Source organism: Elephas maximus, chromosome 13 (assembly GCF_024166365.1).
Source record: "Elephas maximus indicus isolate mEleMax1 chromosome 13, mEleMax1 primary haplotype, whole genome shotgun sequence".
NCBI lineage: Eukaryota > Metazoa > Chordata > Mammalia > Proboscidea > Elephantidae > Elephas > Elephas maximus.
In genome coordinates, this window is record NC_064831.1 from 105403166 (window position 1) to 105419979 (window position 16814).

At 44.8% G+C, this 16814-nt stretch overlaps 1 protein-coding gene across 5 annotated transcripts in view; it reads right to left on the reverse strand.

Moving 5' to 3' along the window:
• HERC2 (HECT and RLD domain containing E3 ubiquitin protein ligase 2) overlaps positions 1-13931 on the reverse strand; it is a 316687-nt gene extending 302756 nt beyond the window's left edge. For 3 of the 5 annotated variants that reach the window (XM_049906045.1, XM_049906044.1, XM_049906041.1), the window contains exons 1-3: positions 13824-13931; positions 13098-13204; positions 12673-12775 (exon numbers count right to left, since the gene is read on the reverse strand). In XM_049906045.1, the coding sequence (XP_049762002.1) occupies positions 12673-12744 (72 nt within the window). In that variant the 5' untranslated portion in view covers positions 12745-12775; positions 13098-13204; positions 13824-13931. The remainder of the gene's footprint in view (positions 1-12672; positions 12776-13097; positions 13205-13823) is intronic. The other 2 variants (XM_049906042.1, XM_049906043.1) reach the window with 2 other exon arrangements.
• Between the last annotated feature and the right edge of the window lie 2883 nt (positions 13932-16814).

Genomic DNA, 16814 nt, shown 5'->3' on the forward strand with positions numbered 1-16814 from the left:
TAGAGAAATAAGAGCCATCACATGAATAGACATAGGCACACCCGTGTTCCTTGCAGCATTGCTCACAACAACAAAAAGATGCAACAACCTAGGTGCCCATCAGCACATGAATGGGTAAACAAACCATGGTACATACACACAATGAAATATTACGCAATGATAAAGAACAATGATGAATCTGTGAAGCATCTCAAAACATGGATGAGTCTGGAGGGCATAAATCAATCACAAAAGGACAAATATTATGAGACCACTACTATAAAAACTCATGATAAAGTTTACACACAAAAAGAAACAATCTTTGATGCTTACAAGGGAGGGGAGGGATGGGAGTGAAAAACACTAAACAGATAAGCGATAACTTTGATGAAGGGTAAGACACTACACAATACTGGGGAAGCAAGCACTACTTATCCAAGGCAAGGTCACGGAAGCTCCACAGGCATATCCAAACTCTCGGAGGGACCAAATTAGTGGGTTGAGGGCTGTGGGGCTCATGGTCTCGGGGAACTGCTAGCTCAACTGGCATGACACAATTCAGAGGAAAATGTTCTATTCTCTACTTTGGTGAATAACATCTGGAGTCTTAAAAGCTTGTGAGCAGCCATCTAAGATACTCCACTAGTCTCACCCCTTCTGGAGCAAGTGAGAGTGAAGAAAACCAAAGATACAAGGGAAAGATTATTCAAAGGACTAATGGGCCACAACTACCACAGCCTCCACCAGACCGAGTCCAGCACAACTAAATGGTGCCTGACTACCACCACTGACTGCTCTGACAGGGATCGCAAAGACGGTCCCAGACAGAGCTAGAGAAAAATGTGGAACAAAATTCTAACTCAAAAAGAAAGACCAGACTTGCTGACCTGACAGAGACTGCAGAAACCCTAAGAGTATGACCCCCGCACACCCTTCCAGCTCAATAATAAGGCCACTCCTGAGGTTCTATCTCCTAGTTTGTTGTGTAGTGCCTGGGGTGTTGTGTAGTGCCTGGGGTCTTAAAAGCTTGCCAGTGGCTATCCAACAGACAATTGGTCTCTATTTGCCTGGAGCAAGACAGGAAAGAGAAGAGTCAGGATTACAAGGAGGAAAAGGAATGTGTGGGGAACTGTGTTCATGAACAGCTGTCTCCTACGCCGAGAGACGAGAAGAACGGGGTGGTGCCCACAGCTGCCAATACTGAACATTTTAATCAAAAGCTGTATAACAGAATCCTGATCAAAGGAAGGAAATGCAGAACAGAACTTCAAGTTCTCACAAAATCCAGACTCTCTGGAGCCATGAATGCTAGATAAAACCCCAAAACTACTGTTCTAAGATAATCTTTAAACCGTAAACCAAAATATCCCCTAAAGTATTCTTAAAACAAAAGTTTAAATTAACTAGTAAGAATGTCTGCCTTGAACACTGTGCTCTTTTAAGATCTATCTACCACATAGGATCAAACTGGACAAGAACTCGAAAGATTACACAGAAGACTTAGGGGGCAGTGAGTTTACGTTAACGGGGAGGAACAATTCCTCATAAGTGGGCGAGAGCAGAAGCAGGGCCTAGATGGCAGAGTACTCAAATGCTTTCGGTGAACCCTCATACAACAAAGATGTGAAAAAACAAGTAAAAAGATTACACTTATGACAAGCTAGAAGCCCTGAATATCAAAGTTAGAAAACATACTAAGCAGCAGAGTGAGGAGGAGACAGTTCAGAAGTGGAGAGGAGTTGCCAGACCTGACTCACTGGGAACCCTCAGGCTGCGGCTGGGCTGGTGGTAGTGTTAGGCCGCAGTCTCCTCGAGGAGAAACAGCCAGCAGCACAGCCTACTCACGCCCTCAGAACCCGAGAAGGACACCGCTCTCACCAAAAGCTAAGTACTTGTGTACATTTTATCACGCCCCCCGCCCCCAAGCCAACTTCAGTGGCTGTTGATTTCCTGGCCTGAAATAGGTCCTGTTCCATGCCCTGAGCCACTACCCCAGCCTCAGAGAAGGAATAAATTCACAATTGGGAAAAGATAATCCACCAGCTCTAGTAACCTGGGGAGCTTGGGACAGAAGCGGCTCCTGTCCAGGCATAAAAAGTCTGCAGACATTGAACACGTCCCCCCTTGCACGGACCCGTGTGGGCCTATTTCAGGAGAAAAGGCTCTTCTCGGCAGACTACAACTGTTTCATCTCTGTGGTGAAAAGGTGGGTATTTGATGCTTGACACCGCTTTGCCTATTAAACAGGGTCCTCACATACCCACATCAGGGGCCTAAGGACTGGTGGCTCCACTCAGGTCACCAAGCCACCCTCGACAGGGGCCCAAGGGTAACTGGTACCTCCCAGTCCTTACAACCAAAAGCACTGGTGGCGCCCAAGGTCCATCTGCAGAAGCCACCCACATGTGTGCTCTATGGCACAAGGACGCACTTTCTTCAGACACTCGGGGGACAGTTTCAGCCCCCACCTTTCTCAGAACGTGACCCCCAGGTGCAACCAGATACTGTACCTACACCAATCACTCCTGCCCCTCTAACACTGTAGGACAGAGCCTGTACCACACACTTGATGACCAACTACCGGGATACCTGAGCTGAATGCATACAAGAAAAGTGAATGGACTCCTAGGCTCATATACCCGGTAACACCTCTAGCCATCTGGTGACATGACACTAGACCTTCAAAGGCGAAAATAATCAAGCGAGCTCACTCAAGCAACCTATCTGAACATATCGTAACAAAGCAAATCAAGAAACTAGGACACAGTAAACAAACATAAAATAAACTAATACAATAACATAGATGGTTCGGAGACAACAGTCAATATCAAACCACATAAAGAAACAAACCATGATCGCTTCAACAAGCTCTCAAAACAGAGAATCAAAGGATCTTCTGGAAGAAGGTGCCTTCCTGGAATTACCAGATGCAGAATTCTAAAGATTAATATATAGAACTCTTCAAGACATAAGGAAGATCAATCAATATGCAGAACAAGCCAAGGAACACACAGATTGAACAGCTGAAGAAATTAAAAAGGTTATTCAAGAACATAATGAAAAATTTAATGAGCTCCAAGAATCCACAGAGAGACAGCAATCAGAAATTCAGAAGATTAACAAAAAATTACAGAATTAGACACCTGAGTAGAAAGTCAGAGGAGCAGAACTGACGAAGTGGAAGGCAGAATTGGTAAGACTGAAGATAAAGCATGTGGCACCAATATATCTGGAGAAAAATCAAATTAAAAAAATTAAAAAGAATGAAGAAACTCTTAAGAATCACATTGGGCTCTATCAAGAGAAATAACCTACGAGTGACTGAAGTACCAGAACATGGATGGATAAAAGAAAATACAAAGAGAATTGTTTAAAATTTGTTGGCAGAAAACTTCCCTGGTACCGTGAAAGATGAGAAGATATCTATCCAAGATGTTCATCAAACTCCACATAAGTTAGATCTTAAAAGAAAGTCACCCAGACATATTATAATCAAACTTGCCAAAATCAAAGATAAAGAGAGAATTTTCAGAGAAGCTAGGGATAAATAAAAAGTCACCTACAAAAGAGTGTCAGTAAGAATAAGTTCAGACTACTTGTCAGAAACCATGCAGGGAAGAAGGCAGTGGGATGACTCATATAAAGCACTGAAGGAAAAAAATTGCCAGCCAAGAATCATATATCCAGCAACACTGTCTCTGAAATATGAAAATTAAATTAGGACATTTCTAGATAAACAGAAGTTTAGGGAATTCATAAAAACCAAACCAAACCTACAAGAAATACTGAAGGGAGCTCTCTGGTTAGAAAATCAATAATATCAGATATCAACCAAAGACTAGAACACTGGACGGAGCAATCAGATGTCAACCCAGAGAGGGAAACAAGATTAAAAAATGCTCAAAACAGGGAGAACAGCAACGTCATTATACAAAAGACAACAACATTAAATCAATAAAGAGGAACTAAGAAATGTAGTCACAGATCTTTCATATGGAGAGGAAGACAAGGCAATATAAAGAAATAAAAGTTAGGTTTAAACTTAGAAAAATAGGGGTAAATATTAGGGTAACCACAAAGGAGACAAACTATCCTACTCATCAAATTAAAATACAAGAAAAAAATAGAAACTCAACAGAAACAAAATCAACTACAACAAATAAAAGAAAAACGAAATATATACAGATAAACTACTCAGCACAGAAAATAAAGTGGAAAACAGAAACTGTCATCAACACACAAAAAGACATCAAAATGATAGCACTAAACTCATACCTATCCATAACTATGCTGAATGTACACAGACTAAATGCACCAATAAACAGAGAGTAGCAGAACAGATTACACAAACTAAACCTGAAAAAACCTGAAAGGATGGAGAAAAATGTACCAGGTAAACAGCAATCAAAACAGCAGGAATGGCAAAATTAATTTCTGACCAGAGAGACTTTAAAGTTAAATCCACCACAAAGGATAAAAAAGGACACTATATAATGCTTAAAGGGACAACATACCAAGAGGATATAACCATATTAAATATTTATGCACCCAGTGACAGGGCTTCAAGACACATAAAACAAACTCTAACAGCATTGAAAAGGAAGATAGACAGCGCCATAATTATAGTAGGAGGCTTCAACAGACCACTTTTGGTGAAGGACAGGACATTCAGATAGCAGCTCAATAAAGACACAGAAGATCTAAATGCCACAATAAACCAACTTGACCTCATAGTTACATACAAACACCCAACAGCAACCAAGTATACTTTCTTTTCCAACACAACATGGAACATTCTCTAGAACAGGCCACGTATTAGGTCATATATCAAGGCTTAGCAGAATCCAAAACATCGAAATATTACAAAGCATGTTCTCTGACCATAAGGCCATAAAAGTAGAAACCAATAACAGAAAAAGCAGGGAAAAGAAATCAAACGCTTGGAAACTAAACAATACCCTGCTCAAAAAAGACTGGGTTATACAAGGCATTAAGGATGGAATAAAAAAATTCATAGAATCCAATGAGAATGAAAACACTTCCTATCAGAACCTTTGGGGCACAGCAAAAGGAGTACTCAGTGGTCAATTTACATTAATAAATACATTCAAAAAGAAGAAAGGGCCAAAATCAAAGAATTATCCCTACAACTTGAACAAATAGAAAGAGAGCAACAAAAGAAGCCCTCAGGCACCAGAAGACAGCAAATAAAAAAAGTTAGAGCAGAATTAAATGAAATAGAGAACAGAAGTACAATTGAAAGAGTTAACAAAACCAAAAGCTGGTTCTTTGAAAAAATTAACAAAATAAACCACTGGCCAAACAGACAAAAGAAAAACAGGAGAGGAAGCAAATAACCTGAATAAGAAATGAGATGGGCGATATTACAACAGGCTCAATTGAAATTATAAGAATCATATCAGATTACTATGAAAAATTGTACTCTAACAGATTTAAACACCTAGAAGAAATGGATGAATTTCTAGAAACACATTACCTACCTAAACTAACACAAACAGAGGTAGAACTAAATAAACCCATAACAAAAGAAGAGATTGAAAAGGTAATTTAAAAACTCACAACAAAAAAAAAAAAACCCTGGCCTGGACAGCTTCACTGCAGAGTTCTACCAAACTTTACGGGAAGAGTTAACGCCACTACTACTAAAAGTATTTCAGAGCACAAAAGAGGCAGGAATATTCCCAAACTCATTCCATGAAGCCAGCATATCCCTGATACCAAAACCAGATAAAGACACCACAAAAAAAGAAAATTACACACCTATATCCCTCATGAATGTAGATGCAAAAATCCTCAACAAAATTCTAGCCAACAGAATTCAACAACATATCAAAAAAATAATTCACCAAGACCAAGTGAGAGTCATACCAGGTACGCAGGTATGATTCAACATTAGACAACCAATTACTGTAATCCACCATATAAATAAAAGACAAGAATCACATGACTTTATCAATTGATACGGAAAAGGCATCTGACAAAGTTCACACCCATTCATGATAAAAACTCTCAGCAAAATAGAACAGAAGGGAAATTCCTCCACATAATAAAGGGCATTTATACAAACAGCCAACATCACTCTAAATGGAAAGATTCTGAAAGCATTCCCCTTGAGATCAGGAGCCAGACAAGGATGCCCCTTATCACCACTCTTATTCAACATTATGCTGGAGGTTCTAGCCAGAGCAATTAGGCTAGACAAAGAAATAAAGGGCATCCAGATTGAAAAGGAAGAAGTATCTCTATTTGCAGATGACATGATCTTCTACACAGAAAACCCTAAAGAAACCTCAAGAAAACTACTGAAACTAAGAGAAGAGCTAAGCAGAGCATCAGGTACAAGATAAACATTCAAAAATCACTTGGATTCCTCTACACCAACAAAAAGAACATCAAAGAGGAAATCACCAAATCAATACCATTTACAGTAGCCCCCAAGAAGATAAAATACTTAGAAATAAATCTTACCAGAAACGTAAAAGACCTATACAGCAAAAACTACAAGACACTACTGCCTAAGTGGAAAAAAAATACTTTGCTCACGGATCAAACCAAAAAAAACCAAACCCACTGCCACAGGGTCAATTCCGACTCACAGCGACCCTACAGGACAGAGCAGAACTGCCCCATAGAGTTTGCAAGGAGTGCCTGGTGGATTCCAACCACCGACCTTTTGGTTAGCAGCTGTAGCACTTAACTACTACACCACCAAGGTTTCCTGCTCATGAAGACTTAAATTGTAAAAATGTCTATTCTAGCAACAGCCGTCTATAGATACAATGCAACTCCGATCCAAATTCCAAAAACATTTTTTTTTTAATGAGATGGAGAAAAAAATCACCAACTTCACATGGAAAAGAAAGAGGCCCTTGATAAGTAAAGCATTACTGAAAAAGAAGAACAAAGTGGGAGGCCTTACTTTACCTGATTTTAGAACTTATTATACAGCCACAGTAGTCAAAACACACTGGTACTGGTACAGACCACAGATACATAGGCCAGTGGAACAGAATTGAGAATACAAACATAAATCCATCCACACATGAGCAGCTGATATTTGACAATGGTCCAAAGTCAATTAAATGGGGAAAAGACAGTCTGTTTAACAAATGGTACTGGCATAACTGGATATGCATCTGCAAAAAAATGAAACAAGATCCATACCTCACACCATGCACAAAAACTGACTCAAAATGGATCAGAGACCTAAATATAAAATCTAAAACAATAAAGATCATGGAAGAAAAAATAGGGACAATGCTAAGAGCCCTAATACATGGCATAAACAGTATACAAAACATTACTAACAGTGCAGAAGAGAAACTAGATAACTGGGAGCTCCTAAAAATCAAACACCTATGCTTATCCAAAGACCTCACCAAAAGAGTAAAAACATTACTTACAAATTGGGAAAAAGTTTTTAGCGATGACATTTCCGATCAGCGCCTGATCTCTAAAATCTACATGACACTGCAAAAACTCAACTACAAAAAGACAAATAACCCAATTAAAAAATGGGGAAAAGATACGAATAGACACTTCACTAAAGAAGATATCCAGGTAGCTAACAGATACATGAGGAAATGCTCACAATCATTAGCCATTAGATAAATGCAAATCAAAAGTACAATGAGATTCCATCTCACTCCAAAAAGGCTGGCATTAACCCAAAAACCACAAAATAATAAATGTTGGCGAGGTTGTGGAGAGACTAGAACACTTATACACTGCTGGTGGGAATGTAAAATGACACAACCACTTTGGAAATCGATTTGGCACTTCCTTAAAAAACTAGAAATAAAACTACCCACTCCTTGGAATCCCACTGCTTGTAATATATGCTAGAAAAATAAGAGCCTTCACACAGACAGATATATGTACACCCATATTCACTGCAGCATTGTTTACAACAGCAGAAAAATAGAAGCAACCAAGGTGCCCCTCAGCGGATGAATGGATAAATAAATCATGGTATATTCACACAATGGAATACCACCCATAAATAAAGAACACTGATGAGTCCGTGAAACATAACACTGAGGAATCTGGAAGGCATTATGCTGAGTGAAATTAGTCAGTTGCAAAAGGACAAACATTGTATGAGGCCACTATTATAAGAACTCAAGAAATAGTTTAGGATGTCAGGGGGCGGAGCCAAGATGGCAGAATAGACAGATGCTTCCGTTTAGCCCTCTTTACAACAAAGACCCAAAATAACAAGTGAAACGAGTTATTTGTGACAAGCCGGGAGCCCTGAGCATCAAAGGCAAGCTTAGACAATGAACTGAGGGGCAGGGGGAGGAACAGCCGTTCAGAAGTGGAGTTACCGGACCTGAATCACAGGCAGCCCTCAGGCACCATTCCTGCAGCGGCGGCAGTGGCAGCAGCGGGCTGGTACTAGCTTTCGGCCGCAGTTTCCTCAGGGAGAAGCAGCCAGCCACAAAGCCTACTCACACCTCCAGAACCTGAGGAGAACGGCGCTCTCGGCAAAAGCTAAGTACTTCCATATACTTTACCGCACCTCCCCCACCCCCCACCCCCAAGCCAGCTTCAGCGGCTGAATCCCTGGGCCTGAGATAGACCCTAGTGAGCACCTAGAGCCATCCTCCCAACCTTGGGGTTGCAACTGGGGGAAAAAATAATTTGCTAGCTCCATTAACCGGGGGAGCTCTGGACAGAAGCAGCTCCTGTCCAGGCATAAACCATCCATGGACCTTGAGCACCTTTCCCTTCTGCATGGACCTGTGTGGGCCTATTTCAGCAGAACAGACCCTTGTTGGCAAACTCCAACCATTTCAGCTGCGGGTGGAGAGGTGGGTATTTGATGTTTGACATTGCTTTGCCTATTAAACAAGGTCCTCACCTACCCACATCAGGGACCTAAGGACTGGTAGCTCCACTCAGGTCACCCAGCCACCCCCAACAGGGGTCTAAAGATAACTGGTATCCCCCAGTCCTTACAACCAAAAACTCTGGGTGCCCATGGTCCCTCTGCAGAACCCACCCACCAGCACACTCTAGAGATGTGTTTTCCTCAGAGACACTTGGGGGTCTGTTCTCAGCCCCCCGCCTTGTTCAGAGCGTGACCCCCTGCTGCAATCAGATACCAGTATATACGTCAATCACCCTTGCCCCCTAAGACTGTAGGACTGAGCCTGTACCACACACTTGATATCAGCTACCTAGAAACCTGAGCTGAATTCATACAAGAAAAGTGAATGGACTCCTAGACTGATATACCTGGTAACAGCTCTAGCCAGCTGGGGACAGGACACCAGAGCTCCAAAGGCAAGAATAATCAAGCTAGCTCACTCAAGCAACCCATAGGGGTATACCAAAACAAAATAAAGCAAGCAAGTATAACACAGTAAGCAAGCATAAACTAAATATAGTATCAAGTCACATAAAGAAACAGACCATGATCACCTCAACGGGCTCTCAAAACAAAGAATCCAGGGATCTTCTAGATGAAAATGCATTCCTGGAATTACCAGATACAGAATACAAAAGTTTAAAATACAGAACCCTTCAAGATATCAGGAAGGAAACAAGGCAATACGCAGAACAAGCCAAGGAACACACAGATAAAGCAACTGAAGAAATTAGAAAGATTATTCAGGAACATAATGAAAAGTTTAATAAACTGGAAAAATCCATAGGCAGACAGCAATCAGAAATTCAGAAGATCAACAATAAAATTACAGAATTAGATAACTCAACAGAAAAGTCAGAGGAGCAGAACTGAGCAAGTAGAAGCTAGAATTTCTCAACTTGAAGATAAGTCACTTGGCAATAATATATTTGAAGAAAAATCAGACAAAAGAATTTAGAAAACTGAAGAAACCTTAAGAATCACGTGGGACTCTATCAACAGGAATAACCTACAAGTGATTGGAGTACCAGAACAGGGAGGGATAACAGATAATACAGAGAAAACTGTTGAAGATTTGTTGGCAGAAAACTTCCCTGATATTGTGAAAGATGAGAAGATATCCATCCAACATGCACATCGAACTCCATATAGGGTAGATCTTAAAAGAAAGTCACCAAGACATATTATAATCAAACTTGCCAAAGCCAAAGATAAAGACAGAATTATAAGAGCAGCGAGGGATAAACAAAAAGTCACCTACAACGGAGCGCCAATAAGAATAAACTCGGACTACTCGGCAGAAACCATGCAGGCAAGAAGGCAATGGGATGACATATTTTAAAAACTGAAGGAAAAAAATTGCCTGCCAAGAATCATATATCCATCAAAACTGTCTCGTAAATATGAAGGTGAAATTAAGACATTTCCAGATAAACACAAGTTAAGGGCATTCATAAAAACCGAACCAAAACTACAAGAAATACTAAAGGGAGTTCTTTGGTTAGAAAATCAATAATATCAGGTATCAACCCAAGAACTAGCTTAAACAGAGAAGAAGATATTCTTTGATGGTTACGAGAGTGGGGAGGGAGGGAGAGGGGTTAAAAAAAGAAAAAAAAAAAGAGGGCAAGAATGGTCGCACAATTTAAAGGATATAATCAATGTCACTGAATTATACATGTAGAAAATGCTGAAACAGTGTATGTTTTGATATGTATATTCGCAACAAAGAAAAATAAATTATATTTTAAAAAAATTAATGAAGCCCCTAGGTCTCATTCCTAGGATATTAGAAGACTCTCTGAAAAATATCTGAAACATAAAAGAAGAGTCAAGCACAGTATTACACTGGACAAAGCAAAACTTAAACAACAAACACTCTAAGATATATATCGTCCTTCTCTGTAGGCATACCTGCCTGACTCATCATGGGCATGCAACTCGGCATTGATCTGATTTTAGATAAAGGTGTAAAAACTCATATTCAGAAGTTATTCGATTATGATTACTAAAAAAAAAAATTTTAATTAAAAAAAAAACCTTCACTGAGTAGTCACTTCAGTAAGTTTCTCAAAGCACATAAATACTAATTTGAAAACAATTCTTAGAGCCAGTTTGCCTGAATCTCAAAATTACAGAAATGAAAAGTCACTCATTGTGATGGTTAAGGTTTTGTGTCAACTTGGCTGGCCCATGATTCTCAGTGGTTTGGCAGTTATATGATATCCTGATCACTTCTGTAATGACATTTGATAAACCATGATCACCTCCACAATGGGACCTGCTGTGAGTAGTCAATCAGTTGAAAGGGAGTTTCTTTGGGCGTGTGACCTGCATCATATATAAGTGGACATGATGACCAGGCTTGTGGGTTTTTGCTCACTTTGCATCCTGCAGCTAGCTCCTGTTCTTCGGACTTTTGGTTCTCCGGACTTGCGCTAGCAGCTTAATTGGGGTCTTGCCTGCCAATATCAGGATTCGTCAATCTTCACAGCCTGTGAGCAAGAGCCCTGCTCCCTCATCTACCAATCTTGGGTTCACCAGCGCCTGCAGCTACATGGATCAGGAGATGCCTCTATCCTGACCCATGAACTTCTACAACCACATGAGCCGTTTCCTTGATATAAATTTCTCTATGTATATATTTATACACTTTACTGGTTTTGCTTCTCTAGAGAACCCAGGCTAAGACACTCATCTCCCACCTCCTCCATCCCTCTTAAAAAAAAAGACAAAAAATAGTAATTTCTAAATAAAAGAAACACTTAGACAATAACAAACCAAAAAAGTCACTACCAACTGTTGAACCAATTGCTTGTGTTTGTCTTATCTACCATGACACTATTAACAATAATCCCCTTATCCACAACACAGTTCTAAACAGTTAGCTCTCACACCTGCCAATCTCAGCACCTGTTTAAAAGACAAATTAGAGAGAGGCAATAATGCTTCACTGTTAGTGTCTTTTATCATTTCCTTACATACCACATAGCTCTTGATGAGCAATCATGTAGTACAAAAGACATTATAAAGGTATATTACTTCAAAAATATTTAAAACAGTTAACCTCAGGGAGGACGAAAAACACTACAAAATATTTCAGATATCTCTTTTTTCAGGTGATACAGCATTCCAAAAGTAACTTTTCAAATGATCATGAAGTAAAACTAGATTGGGGGTAAAGAATAATTTACAGAAACATTACTGCTATTATTCATTGATAATTTATGGACAAAGTTGCAACTACCTTATTAAATCAAACACTGGAGAGTTTAAGGTAAACATTGTTTCCACGTGTTCCTGATGGGAACTCTGAGCACTCCCCTTAACAAGGCCAATCACAAACATAAAACAAACAGCTCAACTGAAATTACCCTTGTCCCTCCAGAAACAAAAAAGGACATAATAAATTACCACATATCACTTCTTCAGTTTTTCCCCTCATGATTATATAAATATCTTCAAAACTATCACTAAACAGTCACCAAAATACGTTTGAGTGATCCAGACTTTTTAAAAAATGTTATTCTATAATGAAAGAGTTTTTGTGAAACTGGAGCTCAAATTCCTAGCACTTTATAAGTAAATGTAACTAAAATGCAGCCACACATAATCTACAAAATCAGCCATAAAAATGGATCTAATAAAAGGCAGGTTTTATGTTACAGCAAAGAACCTTACTTTTCTTATATGTCAAGATCCAATTTACATTCCATTACATATCCTAAAGAAAACTTTAATCAGAACTTTCGAAATGTAAGGCATGAGAATACCAAGAAAAAAGCATGTCAACATCCCACCTGTATATCCGTTTTCAACCATTTGGAGTCAAGTCGAGCCTGGGCAACCAAGCAGAAAGAATCAGAAGGCATCTTTCCTCCAGTTCCCTCTCAGCTGTCAGACCTGCAAGTAAAACATAAGTGCTGAAGACATAAAGCTTTTCATAATTTTTAAAAGACCCTCCCACGAGGTTTCCTTCAGCAAAAGAGAGAAAATCAAAAAAGGAGGAGATAAAAAAGCAAGGAGAGAAGAGTAGAGGAAATGAGAAGAAGAGAAAGGAAGCTGGGAAAGCTGGAGAGAGGGAGAGAGGAGACAGGGAAGATCCTGCAGAGGGAGGGGCTCCACGGAGGATCCACCGACTCCTCCACTACCTGGACGAGACCTCGAGAGTGACGGTCACAGGGCAAGCGACAATGTCATCCCCCCCAATTCAAGAAGCACGTACACAGACAGACGACGGGGAGCCCCTCGCTTCAATGACAAATGCCACCATCAGACATCTGCTGCTTCACCAGGGAGGAGAACGTGAAACAAGCTGGACAAACTTCACGTCTGCAAAACACCCCCAAACCACCACCGTTAGGACGGAAAAAACAGCAGGAGCCGCGCACGGCGGGCGGCCCGCGCAGGCCCAGTCCCGCCCCCCGCCGTCCCCAACCCGCCGCCCGCCGCCCGCCGCCCCCCACCGGCCCCAGGCCGCCCCCCGCCGCCCGCCGCCCCCCACCGGCCCCAGGCCGCCCCCCGCCGCCCGCCGCCCGCCGCCCCCCACCGGCCCCAGGCCGCCCCCCGCCGCCCGCCGCCCCCCACCGGCCCCAGGCCGCCCCCCGCCGCCCGCCGCCCGCCGCCCCCCACCGGCCCCAGGCCGCCCCCCGCCGTCCCCAGCCCGCCGCCCGCCGCCCCCCACCGGCCGCAGGCCGCCCGCCGCCGCCCGCCGCCCGCCGGCCCCAGCCCGCCGCCCGCCGCCCCCCACCGGCCGCAGGCCGCCCGCCCGCCGCCCACCGCCGGCTCCAGTCCCGCCGTCCCCCACCAGCCCGCCGCCCGCCGTCCCCCACCGGCCTCAGGCCGCCCGCCCGCTGCCCGCCGCCCCCCGCCGCCCCCAGTCCCGCCGCCCGCCCGCCGCCCGCCGCCCCCCACCAGCCCGCCGCCCGCCGCCCGCCGGAGGACGGAGGACCTCACGCGCCGCGGCTTTCAGCTCCGTTTCAGCTACCCGCAGGCGCAGCCTCCCGGCCGCCTCCGCCTCAGGCCGGCGCCCGCAATCCCGACGCCGCTCGCGGCACGGAGGGACGGAAGGACGTGAGACCGCCACCCCGGCCGCCCAGCCAATGGCAGCAAAGCGACTCCGCCGGCCTAGCCAATGGTGAAGAGGAGCCCCCTCGGCCCTCCTACCTGCTCTCCGTTCCCTTCAATCCGCTCTTCTTCCTCCTTGGAGCTCAGCCCCTGCGGCCTGGCCAATTGCAGGCGCCCAGGAGGCGGGACTTCCTCCGACGTCCGCACGGACGCACAGACGCGCGCTTCTCCGCGCTGACGCCCAGGACTTTGGCCAGCCCCTGAGTGCTCCTAAAAGGGTGCCTGGGGCGGAGGGGGCTTCACAGCTAGAGGCTTGGGGCAACGCTGTGCGGTCGGCGAAACAGGGGCTGAGGGACGGGGGGCGAAGACGAAAGCGGGAGGCCGGAAGAGGCCCTTGCGACCCCCGTCCCTATCGCGACGGCTGTAGCTCAAGTGAAAGACCTAGAGAAACAGCTCCTCAGGCCCCCCGCGTCTAGCCGCTCACGGTCTCTGTACTAAGAGAGGAGCTCGTGTGCTGTCAGCGCTGCCGGTCCAAGAAGAGACCAGCCCGTGTGCCCTGAGCACTGCCAGTCCAAGAAGAGACCAGCCCGTGTGCCGTCAGCACTGCCAGTCCAAGAAGAGACCAGCTCCTGTGCCGTCAGCACTCCCAATCCAAGAAGAGACCAGCCCATGTGCCCTGAGCACTGCCAGTCCAAGAAGAGACCAGCCCGTGTGCCCTCAGCACTGCCAGTTCAAGAAGAGATCAGTGCGTGTGCCGTCAGTGCTGCCAGTCCAAGAAGAGACCAGCACTTGTGCCGTCAGCACTGCCAGTCCAAGAAGAGACCAGCTCCTGTGCCGTCAGCACCCCCAATCCAAGAAGAGACCAGCTCCTGTGCCGTCAGCACTGCCGGTCCAAGAAGAGTCCAAGAAGAGACCAGCTCTTCTGCCGTCAGCACCCCCAATCCAAGAAGAGACCAGCCCGTGTGCCATCGCACTGCCAGTCCAAGAAGAGACCAGCTCCTGTGCCGTCAGCACTGCCAGTCCAAGAAGAGACCAGCTCCTGTGCCGTCAGCACTGCCAGTCCAAGAAGAGACCAGCTCCTGTGCCGTCAGCACCCCCAATCCAAGAAGAGACCAGCCCGTGTGCCATCACACTGCCAGTCCAAGAAGAGATCAGCTCCTGTGCTGTCAGCACTGCCAGTCCAAGAAGAGACCAGCTCCTGTGCCGTCAGCACCCCCAATCCAAGAAGAGACCAGCCCGTCTGCCGTCAGCACTGCCAGTCCAAGAAGAGACCAGCCCGTCTGCCGTCAGCACTGCCAGTCCAAGAAGAGACCAGCTCCTGTGCCGTCAGCACCCCCAATCCAAGAAGAGACCAGCCCGTGTGGCCTCAGCACTGCCAGTCCAAGAAGAGACCAGCTCCTGTGCTGTCAGCACCCCCAATCCAAGAAGAGACCAGCCCGTGTGCCCTGAGCACTGCCAGTCCAAGAAGAGACCAGCCCGTGTGCCATCAGCACTGCCAGTCCAAGAGACTCAAGTCTGGCTCAGACCGCGCAGCCGTGGGAACCCAAGGCACAGCTGCCTGAGGGCATTGGAGAAAATAAGACCTCACTGGGCTTCCTAAAGAGGACCCAAAAAGGCTTAATGTGTTCTTAATGTATTCTTTTTCTTTAAGTTTAAGAAGAAAATGGGATAAATCTGTAAACGCATGGAAACCCTGGTAACATAGCGGTTAAGAGCTACTGCTGCTAACCAAAAGGTCAGCAGTTAGAACCCACCAGCTGCTCCTTGGAAACCTATTGGGCAGTTCTAGTCTGTCCTGTAGGGTTGCTATGAGTTGGAATTGACTTTTCGGCAATGGGTTTTTAAGATACATTTTATTTCTTTCTTTAAATCAAATTAATCTGACTCTCACCCCTGAAAGTTGGTAGGAAATTACACTTTAGTCCTCACTGGGGCTTCCCCCCTGCCACCCACCAGAACAGTCGGAAGGTCCCAGGGCTCTTACATAGGTCGCGAGACAAAGGATGCCTTTTTGGTCTTGGGTGCACACTGGCAATGGCTGAATGCTCAAGGACCAGGTCTCAGGAGGCTCCTCTTCACTGCTGGTTGTGCCCACGGAGCCACTTCGCTGCGATTGGCTGGGCGCCCGGGGTGGTCGTCACCTGCTTCAGTCACTCCCCTAACGGTGTCGGGATTGCGGGCGCCGACCAGAGTCAGAGGTGGCTTGGAGGCTGCGCCTGCAGGTAGCCAAAGCAGATCCAGTAGGTCTGTACAGTCTCGTGAAGCCACTTAGAGACATGTGACTGTCAGGAGTGGGAATCTGCCAGACCCAAACCCTAGGGCCAAACCTCCCTTCCGCTCCATAGCCACTGTTTCTACCGTGGTCCAAACCCTCATCTCTTCTGCTTAGATTACTGCTACCTTTGACCCAGTGCAGTCCGAGAGATCCCGTTATCTAAACCGTATCACCTCTCTGCTCAGTGGCTTCCAGTGACTTGAGCCAAAGTTGTGATCCTCAAGGCCTTGTGTGTCCTGCTTCCCACCCCTTTCTACTTTTTTACAATCTGATACAACCATTCTGCCCTTCCTGCTCTTCAAACACTGTACCGTGCTCCTGCCTTCCTTCTTCCTCCTGCGATGCTCTTCCCAGAGATACCTACATGGCTCCCATCTTCAGGCCTTTCCTCCAATGTCAGGGAAGTGAAACCCACCATGACTCCTCTTTTAATATTGAAACTAAGCTTCACCTCTTCCCCTATTCCCCACGTACCTTGCATTATTTTTCTTAATAGCAAGAGGTTACCATGTGGGACAATCTATTTTACTTGTTACTTCATTTTCTGTTTCTTCCCTGGAATGTAAGATCCATGATGCTGGCATCTTGTTTGGTTGAGTT